The sequence below is a fragment of the Caloenas nicobarica genome, chromosome 4, assembly GCF_036013445.1.
Source record: "Caloenas nicobarica isolate bCalNic1 chromosome 4, bCalNic1.hap1, whole genome shotgun sequence".
Classification (NCBI taxonomy): domain Eukaryota; kingdom Metazoa; phylum Chordata; class Aves; order Columbiformes; family Columbidae; genus Caloenas; species Caloenas nicobarica.
In genome coordinates this window covers 35573050-35585136 of record NC_088248.1, presented here as the reverse complement: position 1 = coordinate 35585136, position 12087 = coordinate 35573050, and the positions used below count along the sequence as shown (strand labels likewise).

The 12087-nt window shown below is 37.6% G+C and overlaps 1 protein-coding gene across 4 annotated transcripts in view; it reads right to left on the bottom strand.

The window, feature by feature from the left end:
- Positions 1-2316: 2316 nt before the first annotated feature.
- FNIP2 (folliculin interacting protein 2) overlaps positions 2317-12087 on the bottom strand; it is a 52632-nt gene continuing 42861 nt past the window's right edge. For 3 of the 4 annotated variants that reach the window (XM_065633996.1, XM_065633997.1, XM_065633995.1), the window contains 3 exons: positions 10984-11184; positions 7319-7434; positions 2317-6089 (listed from right to left, as the gene is read on the bottom strand). In XM_065633996.1, the coding sequence (XP_065490068.1) occupies positions 6011-6089; positions 7319-7434; positions 10984-11184 (396 nt within the window). In that variant the 3' untranslated portion in view covers positions 2317-6010. Of the gene's footprint in view, positions 6090-7318; positions 7435-8188; positions 8456-10983; positions 11185-12087 lie in introns of those variants that run through there. The other variant, XM_065633998.1, reaches the window with a different exon arrangement.

The following is a 12087-nucleotide window of genomic DNA, read 5'->3' as shown; positions in this document are numbered from 1 at the left end:
GCTAATTTTATATGGGATCGGAAGCCTTACAGGTCACAGTCTCATGGTTTGTCACTCAGCTGAATGTCCTTTATGTCCAAAATCCTGTTTCATATGTCCAGCTGTGCTCTCTTTAACCGTATATTTATAGAAACCCAAAGAATGTGCTTCATGGGTGATCAGCAGAAAGCTTTACCATGTTATATGACTTTTTCATTTAGAAAGAAAAGGAGGGAGAAAGACCAGTCACTTTGCGAAATAGTTCACATTTACTTCCATGAACTTTATTGCTATAGCCTTTGACTCTTTGTTAATAGGAGGGGAAGTTTTTCATCGGTTCTGTGATCCTCCTTGCCATTTATATAACGGGGAAAAAAAAAAAAATCAGCTGTTCGCCATTAGTATTTGTATTGCCTCAAATGACACCTTTTGAACAAATCACAGAATTTGACTGCAGAGTTTGAGAGTTTTTCAAACCTAGGTGTTACTTTCTCTTTCGCAGCTGTCAGTGTTAAAAGCTCGTTGGCAGCCCTCTCAGCCATACCACCTAAGCATTTATTATACAGGTCTCCACCCTTTCCCAGTGCTTGGCCATTTTATACTGGTCAGCCTGTGCATCTGCCTCTTGGTAACTTCCCACAGTCTCATTCATATGAATTCTGAAAGAGACCAGCTAAGTGCCCTTCAGAAAAAATTTAAACCAGTGGATATGACCAACAGCTTAACTACAATTTTTTAAAAGTGGTTAAGTCAGAGCAGAGGAGCTTCATGGAGTCTTACAAAGCCTAGCTGGAAGCCCAGATTGCCACCCCACACAAACTGCTGAGCCGGTCCAATGGCCCACAAGTATCAAAGACATCAGGAGCCAGGGCAATGTTACTCCTTTTCTCTCTTGTTCCTAGCTGAGGGGTCCTATCTCTTCCCCTGCCCCTACACTACCACTTACTGGAGCCAAATTCCACTTGTTAACCCAGCAGACAATCAGCAGCAGCTTTTTTTCCTGCAAACATGCTGCACCTGGACAAGAATGATTTGATGGGCAACAACTTGCAGATAGAGTTGGTGTGACAGGAGGAAAGAACAGTCAGGATAATGGCATCTTCCCCTTGTTGTAAGGGTTAGCTACCAAACTGTTTTGAGCCTTCTCATGAAAGCACAGACTTAGAAAGAGCGAGACTGCTACACAATTTGGCAAGAAGAGAGCTGGAGTGAGATTACAGCTCACCACACCACCATCATTTGATGTACTTTTCACAGTAAAAAACCAAACCAAAACAACAAAAAACTTCAATTCTTATCAACACCAACTCTGGTTAACTTCTACAACAGGTCGACATTTGTGCAGGAGTACTAACTAGCAGGAGCACAAATTACATAGAAGTCATAGCAGACAGCACAAGAGACATATCTCCTACTTCAGGTGTGTGCACACAAGCATTTAGCACCTTTGAGCATGAGAAAACAAGATTTACTTCCAAACGCTCCAGAGTTGATAATTACTGCAGCCAGACTAGAAAGCCAGAAACTATATTCAGAGCACTGTGAAAAGTCCTTCATGCCAAAGCTCCTGGGCTTTTTTTTTAATTTCCAATCCTGATTAGCCTGACCAACAAGCAAACCTCAGACATTTCAGTTGACAGATAAGTGCTTACACCCTACAAATTACACTGTACCTCAGACCTGTTCAGAGATGTTCAGCATAATTACACTTGATCATCTCTTCTCTATTTTTATTTTGTAAATAAGGACTTTCCAGTAAGCTGCAGAATACTAAATAGAAATTCAGCTCATGGAGAGTTTGACAAAAATTGAAGATCTCTATTTTAAACTAATTCATGTCAAGTCCCTCAACCAATTCATAATCTAGTAGACACAAGGTGTCATTCATTCCTGTTAGGTTGAGTAACCTTTAAGATTGGATACATTAATGTAATAGCAAGGCATTTTTCATAAAGCTCTTTTCATACACACTTAGCTCAAGTGCCAGCCACACAGGTGTGTGCAACCTCTGCAGGACCTATTCCAACAGTCAGTGTCTTCACTTTCCATTATCATTTGCAGTTAGTTTTCACAATATAAGAGCTCTTATTTACATACATAAGTGGGGTACAGCTTCCAAAGATGCTAGTAGTGTTCAATCAGGTTACAAATTTTGTGAGGCTTTCCTGTTAGACATTACTCACAACATTTACTTACTGCACTAATGGGTTATCAGATGTCCATGCACTATTAGATCTCATTTACAACAAGAACAGCTATTTCAAAAAGAAGTTTTAAAAAAAGATACCATATACCATTTACTTTCATTTCAGGAAGTTTATTGCACCAAATGCCGCAAAGAAATAGACCAAAATGATAGCATACATAAACAGCTATAAGAAAAAAAACCATGTAGTTTGACATTGGTATTCAGTCATTCCTAAAGAAGCCTATGCTCTCCAAACATGCAATAGCAACAACTTTTTTTCTACTATGCAAAACCTGCTATGTATGTCAAATTAGCCCACTTGACCTCACAAAAAAAATAACGTCTAGAATATATTCAGCAGTTCAGATAGGATTTTGATTTGGGTCCTTTTAACTGAAATAGAAGTTATACTTAACGGATAAGCGATCATTTTGTGTAAACCTTTTATATAATAGTTCAGTGTATCTGAAAAGGAGTTTTGTCTTGAAAAGTAAAGATGCATATAGTAGGGAGTGGGGAAGATCAATCTACAATTCTGGAGAATGCCATTGGAAGTGTGTACTACAGAATTACAGAATCAGTGTCTCTGGGTTTTTTTGGGCAGAAGAAAGTTGTATACACTAGTTCAGAGAGTACCTACTTAAAATGTTTAGATCTTGGTATTGTTTTGGGTTAAAGAACTAATTTAGATTAAATACAATTCAGCATTTCATTCCTCCCCTCTGTGTATGTCTTGCCTGAAAAAAACCCATACATTCTTTAAATCGCACTGTGTAAACTGCATTCACGTGGGATTTTGGAAAGACTGTGCACTCCCACTTACCCAAGAAAATATGTATTTAAGTTTACAAAAAACTACATAATACTGATAAAACCAATTTTGGAATATTTGAAAATTAAGCTACATTTTAAATTTCAAACACATCTGTACATTCATGTCACTTTTCATCCTATTAAAATAAAACCAGAAACATGCCCTAAAGATGTCTAACAACACATCTCTAAATACTTACTGCCCTGTCATGCCACACTAATTTACATAAACAGCAAGATGCTACCAAAACCAAGTTAAAGACTTAGAACCAAAAAAGCCCTAGAAGGTGGAATCCTGTGAACTGAGGTAGTACATTTGGTGGAGGGGAAAATACGTATTTAACTTTCTTTAGTCTAAAGCCTTTTAAAAGCAGTAAACAGCTTTCATTTTAGATTTTCTTTCCCCCAAAACTAAAACTGCAAAAACAAGGTAGTTCACTGTGTAATTTCTGAAGAGCAGCAAAATGGTAGAGAAAGCAGCAAGAACTATAAAGTCTTAGCCTGGGCTGAAGAAAATCCAAGTGCTTTTGACCATCGGCTCACATGCCACCCTTAGGTTAACTTGATGTCTTGCCAAAAGGCAGATTTTTTTAAATAGTTGACGTAGTAAAATCAGGTTGTTGCTGATCCTGGTATTAGTCATGAAATCAAGGAATGTTGCCTGACCTTTGACTTTTTTAGTACACTCTATGATAACAAAAGCACATATTTCTTGAAGAATTGTCAAAGTCTGTTCAGATAAAAAACCTCAACTAACACTTTAAAAGAACTGGAACTGACTTTCAGTGAGCTCAGCTACTATTTAAGAGTGTCATGAAATAGAGGAGGTACATGAGGATTTCTATATACACTCAGGGAAGTGGTTTCATAGTCCTACACATGTGCACACACACGTTCTCCATCACAGGGGTAGTTTATGTGATTTGCTTTGTGGTTCTTCCTTTGTCTTAACCTTGTGGAATAGAGAGTGATACCTGCTAGCAGCTATTTGCAGAGGTCAGTTTGCCTTCCATAGATAGAAGGACTCACAGACCAAAGGTATGAAAAGTCTGCTTAACTGTAAGCAGTAGGAGAAAACCTGAACCACAAAAAGATTTTAGGCTTTTTAAGCAGAATACTAGGGACAAGTATGAAAATGTGATTAAAGAAACATCTGGAATGTTAGGTCAGAAATCCAGCATATATGGAACAGCTTTAGAAACATTGTATCCAAATAAGTATCCCTCCACTTGGAAACAACCTCTCTTCACAGTAAGTCAGTCTACCTATTTCCCTCAAAAAGCAATACAAAGTTAATCAAGACCCCCATCACATTTAAACAACTCACAATATGAACATTTCATTGTTTCAAATCATTGAAAGTTTACTGTAGAAAAGTCCAAACATCAAGGTAGTAGGAAATAAAAACACTTTTAATAAAAGTGTGTCCCTTCAGTGTTAAAAATCTGTAATCACTAAGAAGGAGAACTCACAACCGGTGACCAGGAGTTTCCTATAAGAATTCACTATTCCCAAGCAGCTGTGTTACCAGCAATTTGCTTGCTAGCTGACAATTTCAGACACCTCATTCCTGCTGGCTCATAACAGAACGGTCCAACATTGAGTTTTCCGTTTCTTTAAGAATGGTTGTTTTGATCCTTTGTTCTTTCCTCAGTCTGGTCCACAGTTTCATATCCAGCTCAACAGTGCTTTATACAATAACAGGGTTTTTTTATTTTACATTCATGTTATCAATCACATGAAAACAGCAAAATACAAAATTTTATTTTGCTTTCTAGAAACAGAGAAGGCCAGTACCAACTAGTGGAGAAGTAGTTTCTGGTCTCAGAGTAGTTAACCTATTAAGGAAAGGCACCCGGATTATAGTTCAAGATTTCTGTAGAATCAAAAAGGGTAACTGCAAACATTCATAATAATATCAAATATTGGGGTCTGCCCCCTACATTTCGTTTTACTTCAAACAATGGTCCTCTTTTATTCCTACTTCAAGTGACAACTAGTAGTTGGAAAAAGTAAAACTTTTGACTAAAGGTTTGGTGGGGAGTTGTTTGTCTTATTTCCCCAGTAAGATTGTCTTCAGTTTGTGGCAACTGCTTGGCGTACGTGCGCACAGACACGCACTAACAGCACTGGTATCGCGCACAAGTTTGTCAAATTCATACTCCTCGAAGATAGTAATACTTGATGAGATCAAGACACAGGTTTAGCTCCCAGGACTACAGTCATAGAGAAACTCAAGAGTTAGCGAAGTTGCATCAGCAACAAATGTAAACTTGTAGCAGAAATTCCATAAGGCTTTCCCATAAAATCCCTATCTCAGAAGTCCATTCCATTCCACTTCTAGCCATGGGCTCATCTGAATGCCTCCTTATTAAAACAGAAGCAGCCACAGCTTGCTTAACCTCTTGTTCTTAAAGGGAAAGTCACATCACCTCATGCACGCCTCCATTCCCACACGACATTTGGCTGCTGAATCCAGGTTCCTTGTTCTGACCCATTCACTTCTACTATACAAAAGTCGTGCATATGCTCTGCAAGAAAATCATGTCCCATCTAATATACTTGTGTATAGGAATGCTATATACATAGTTCACAGCGCCTCCTCCTCCCCAGCAAAGAAACATACACTACACCCAAGCGTAGTTTTCTGACATCCATTCTAACCCACTTGTTCTTTTAACTGTTACTTCACGGTTTTGAGCAGCGTTTTAGACGGCAGCTCCCCGTCTGCCACATAGTGTTAACTTTCGTCCTTTGAATCAAAATAAAACGCAAAGATGCAGTAACTTTCTTGATTTAAGTCAGAAGTGAGATTGTAAGAAAAAACCTGAATGCCTTTTACGTTATGTAAACTGAAGTCCTCCAATAAAACATCTGGTTGAAATCAGAATCAGAAGGTAGCAGAATGTACAGTCATCACCTGCTTTCCTCAGTGTTCCCCTTTACCAGTGTTTGGCACCTCTGTTCTTCATTTGACATTCCTGTTTTCTTTATTTTACTTTAAGGGAATGACTATCCTGAGATTTTCATTTATAAGAGTATTTGAGCAACATATGGGGAATGAGTACTTGCTATAGCAGCCAACAAAGGCAAGTCATTGGATTCAATCCTAGAAATTTAAAAAAAAAAAAAAGAGAAACTTTAAGATATACAGTCACCTTCACAAAAGAAGAGAAACACAAGAAGATATTTTTCATCCACTGGAAGTGTCTTGCTATAACTGAGTTCATGGTTTAATTATTATTTATTGCCATTACTCATAACATGCCAGTATATGTAGGTAATAATGTTTAAAACCAAGAAGTATGCTACCATTTAAGTCAAAAGATAGCAGTATTACATTTTCTGGTATATAATTTTTTGTGGTTTAAATAAAAACTTTATTTGCTAAAGCCTCAGCTTGTAATCTTAACCAGTCAGTAGGCACCAATAAACTCAGTTTAAAAAAGTACTAAACATCAGCTTATGGAGAACTGTGCATTTCATGTTTTGAACAGAACTCAGTTCACCATATAGTAGCACTTTCTTACCAAAAAAGTCCAGAAGCTGGAATTATTAATTATTATGCAATAACGGTACCAGGAACGTGTCTCAAATAAAACGGTCAGTTTCCAACCATTTCCAAATGTAAAGCCACTCAGAGGCCAGGATGTATTTTGTATTTATATATATTTATACACTCATACGCACACTGAGAAAAGTGCCTATTTCAGGGTTTCACTATTTACAGCTACATTTCTCAGTATGAAATCTTGAGCAGTCTGGATAAAGATAAATCAAGTTTTACCTACAGTGCTAAAAACTATCTTCTTGGGAACATGTTTTCACTTCTACCCCCTTCCCCCTCTTGGGCTGACAGCAGTTGCATCCCTAAAGGTTGCATGCCAATCAAGTACTATTATTAGATGACAGCTGCCAAACACGACATCTGTCTATTTTCCTACACCTGCTTTTTGCAGACCCCTCTTCTCTCAAGATACAACTGCATCACCTAACCTTCCAAAAATTCTCAAGTATCAAGCTTTCATTAAGGAGATCAAGACAGCGTGCATGAACGTGTGGATAACCTCCTAATGACCAAAAATCTAAACTTTCTTCATTCTGAAGATTCAAGAATGACAAGTCATTTGTTCTTGCTGTAGAACTGTGTCTCCTCCTGATTTCCAGATGGCTCAGTAGAACCCATTTTTACACTGTATTAGGCACATGAAAGAGAAGTGTGCTAAATATGAAGAAGCAAAGCCCCGTGGGAACAAGATGTCAACACTCAGAAACTGAAAAGGAAAATAACTGCCCCAAGTTTTGTCCTTGGTTAAGACAGATATCTGCAATACTCACCCCAGCACAATTCCTAGTTCTTTTACATGCACTCTTGTATGTCCTCGCAGATATTCTGAAAGCATTTTGCTTTTGAGATACATCTCTTGTAGTCTATCCTCAAGATGCATTATGCACTGTAAACATAGACCAAAAACCTCAGAATAGCTTTAGCAATTGCATGCAAGTTTTTCAGATATGTAAGCATATCATTTTAGCTCATCCTAGCTAGAATATCTTTCAAACAAAATCTCCACTCCAAAATCCAGAAGAGGCAATTGGTTTTGTTACAGCTGTGCTAACTGCATGAAAAAGTTACACTACCCCCTCAGAGGGGGAACCCTCTCATATAACTGAAGCATTCCAGCTTTCTTGGGCAGCAAGTTTGTTGCACAAACTGCACATCCATTTTTCACACAAGCCAGCCACAGTGTTTCTGCTGACTTAAATAGTTTTAACTGGGTTCTAAAGACACTTAAGATATCTTACGAAGAATTAAACCAGAATACTTGGATCAAGATGTCTTTGTTATAAGTCAGTACTATTTTTTCCTGAAAGACTCAGTTTAGAAAACAGTTTGTAAAATTAGCACTCTAGCTCTAGGGATCTGCCATTCAAGAAACTAAGACTCAAGAAGTGGAAGACATTATCTTATTCATCATAAAATTAATAGCTCTTTCGCTCACTACTTTACTGTAGAAGCTAGGTTATGAATCCTTCGTTCAAGCTGAAATATGACTTTAATCACTCCCCTTTTCTTTTAGCAGTAGCATGCTACAAACACATTATTTTTAAATACAGTCACGTGACACGTGGTAATTTCTCATACACCAACTGCAGGAGAACAGATGAACCTTGGCTTCAAAGAAAGGGGAGTTTTTTGGTAAGATAAGGTCAGTAGGTAGAATTTCTTCACAAGGTGAGTAGGTAGGATGTCTTATCAGGTATTTTGTTCTACAACAAAATATACATTCAATTTGATATATTCCTTCTTTCCACAGAGATGACCACTTCAAAAAAGTTAAATAAGTTCATCCAGGAGATGAAAGCAGGAAGCACATGCAGAACCTCGCATTATCAACTGTATAATCATCCGGGAGGTGTAGACAGCAATTAGAAACAGCAGCAGCAAACAGCTTCAGGCCATCGTCCAATGTACTTTCAAATTGAATGAAAACCATAAGTATTAGAAAGGAGATCCGGTGAAACCAGTTTTGCTAATTAAAAAAATAATGAACAGAAAAAAGACTTGTGCTTGTAGGTAGCCTACCATGTATTTTTCCTACAGTCTGGTGCGAGATGAAGATTTTTAATGATTCTCTGAGCTTATATCAGGTCTTAATCACAGAAGATAAAGAGACATTTTAAAAACTGTGCTACATCATGGTATGATAAGATCACTGCCACTAGCAGAGGAAAGACAAAATCTTTGAGTAGTGTGATCTATTTGCTTCAAGCAAGTTTTCACTCAAGTCATGATAATCATAACACTTCTGATTCTAGCCAAAACGGACACATTCTTATCTTTTCCATCATATGCAACCCTAATGCAAAAAGCCTATGAGCACTTCCTCAGGAGTTCAGGGGAGCACAAAGTAGCAGTTCAATATATTTCAATTCCAGTACTCGCGCTAAAGGATTATGGATTTTTTTTTAATTAAAATTGTGAGGGAGCAAGTAAGGAAGAATCCCACATTGTTCTAAAAAAGAGATTCTTTACATAAGATTATCTGCTCCTCCTGAATGCCAGCAAAGAATCAAAATATATTTTTTCCCCATAAGCTTGGTATATGAATCCATTTTGTTCAAAATGTCCATGTTCATTGAGGTACAGAAGTTTTTCTTTTTGTTAACTTCCTCTGCAGCTTTTCTCATTGACTAAATGGAAAAAAAAATGCCAAGTCACTTCTAAAAATAGAAAAGTAGCTTAAAATGATGTTAAAGATGCAGTCAAAACTTTTGACATATTGCTGACATGTAGCAGTTGTGATCATCACTCCCCTCTCACTCTGGCATACTGCAAAGCTCTCTGCTCTATGGTTACCAGTCTGAACTGCCACAAAGATATCACCACTTGCTTTTCATCCAGTCTCAAGTTGGGCTTTGGTTTTTGTTGTACCACAAAAAACTTATTTATCGGAACAGCAACTGCACGTAAAAAAAGAGTATACTCCTAACAAACTTCAAACATACTGCATTATGCTCATCTCTGATCGATATTAGTACATATGTTTTTGTCGAAATTTAAATCAATAGACCACTACAATTAAAAAGTCACACTTCTCCCCCTAGAGTTCAGTGGAATACTTAGCTTCCATGCTCCAATGGTTCTCTTTTAGCAAAGAGATGTAAAATCCACTGACAGAAGGACTGAAGTGTCTCTAATGTGGATTACAGAAAATTTAGACTACTATCACTGGCACTTCACTGTTCCTTTTTGTAAGAAAAAGGAAAAAAATAACCCTGAAAAACATTCTACCTCCAAACCCCTCCCCACACCACACAAGGCATACGGATATAGCATACACAGTCCCCAAGGCAACACTGAAAAGAACACTTCAGTTGCAGAATCAACTATTTGGTTTAAAAAATGCCAGAATTTACAGTGTTACTATGCAAGTGTAAGGATAGAATTTAAAGTTGCATATTTTTCAGTGTCCAGAAGAATCCAGAGACAACATTGACAATGTACCCACGTATTTTTCCTAGCGCTTGACTTCAAGAACTTAGTATAATCAATACCACTAATTTTATCCAAAACAGTGCCAACTAATACTATTTACAGCTGTTAGTGTTTCATTCTATCTTCCTCTTCCATCTGCTAGCACGGTCATTACATAGGCTTCCTAGAAAGTTTCTCAAGGCTATCTGCTGAAGGACAAACCAATTCTGTTAATTGAAAAAGGGGTGACTACTGACAAAAACCCACCCCATCTCCCCTCACCTACAATCATGCACTAAAAACTGGATCACAATTATCGCTGTCAGACTTGTGAGTAGTTTTGTTGTAATCAGCAAAACCAGCTTTAGTGATTTGCCCTGATGAACTTCACTGCCAATGAGGACAGGGAAGGATGCTGCAAGACAGGGAGTCTGCAACACGACAAAGTAACATCTGCAACACACCCACTCCCTACAGAGACATGGGCAAGGCTATCAGAGACAGCGCTTGCTGACAGGGTTGGCTAAAATATGCATAAAACAGAAGGGTCAAGTGAACACACACAGGCACAATTATTTGCGGGGGGAGTACAAAGAGGCAGCCACTGCATGGGGTTGGCTAGAAAGCCCAAGAATCAGAAGTTGTATGCTAGGAACAGGCTTGGGTAAATAGAAGCTTCAACAACATGGAGAGTAGAGAACTGTGGAAATTATACAAACAAAAAAAAGCCAAATTTAAAAGTCCTAATCATAAACACAGAAGGACCATGCTAAAATCACCTAAACAACTTTCATTTTGGCATATGTATTTTGGAGTAGTTAACTTTAATCTGATCTTATAGATGTAAATTACAGATAAAACAGTATCTGTTACTGGACTGTAGCATGCATTATTTTAAATACATTGTACCAACTCTGCATTATTTCAGGCATTAGTTCATTGGTAGAGCAACATGGTGTACAAAACTCTGCATTTGCTATCTAAGCTAAGCAATTTTCATTAGCTTCAGTAAAGAAATACTTACAAAGTCAGCTGGGACGTTGAGTTTGTAAAGCTGTAAAATAGACTGCAATAAACTGGATACTTGACTTGAAACCAAAACGTCCTTGCCTAACTTCATATTGTCCATCATCTTTCTCTGGCTTGTAGCTACTTGTACATTCCATTTATCTGTGTCTGCGATAATGCAGACAGCTTCTGCTATGGGCTCATCTAGCACTGGATGCTGCAACAGATACAAAACACAAACATTATGTGACATTGTCATACACATTTCCACAAATCAGTTTGAAGCCTCACTTCTATTTACACTGAGGCAGGGAATAAGAAAGTGATCAAATTGATATTTTTGCCTGAGAGGAAACCGAAGACATCTCAAAAAGAACAAGGAATACCAGCTTCAGTAACAGAGCTTAGACTAGGCAATATTGGGTCAGTTAAGACTTAACTGCCAATTTGATCAGGCATTTTTTTTAAGTAGTGCTTCAAAATCACAAATTCAATATTTTTTCTTCAAGTATTCCACGTTCCCTGTAAAGACAAGTTTCTTCCAAAATGAAAAGAGTAATAACTAGACTGATCCAGTGATGGTGATAGTATATTTAATGTTTCAGAGATATTCAAGGGATTTCACTATGCACCATCAAGGCAGGTACATATGAAGAGATAGCATCGTGCTAGACCAATCTGATGTTGTTTAAAGGAGTAACATCCACACACACGTTGCTGTTTTGGATAGTACATGAACTCATTCCAGCAGGATGATTCTTAATTGCTAGAGAAGCTGCTGACAGCTATTAGATACACACTTAAAATTGCGTACTAACATCACACAGTTACTTTAGTGAAAGGTTAGTTATAAATTAATTATATAACTTAGGAGTACCTACAGCAGAGTAAGAACATGGCAAAATTCTTACCTAAAGACCATTACTTTCTGTAGTCAGCCATTTCTGCTACAGTCTAGTATAATACAGGTCTCCACAAGACTTCCTCTCCCTTGCAAAACATGCCACTAAATGGCAAAATAAGATGTTTCAACTTGCATATCATTTTTATGAAATACAGACAATTCTGTCTGCTATTGTGACTGAAAAGAGAAGCAGCTTGAGGTTTTTCTTTCCTTGTT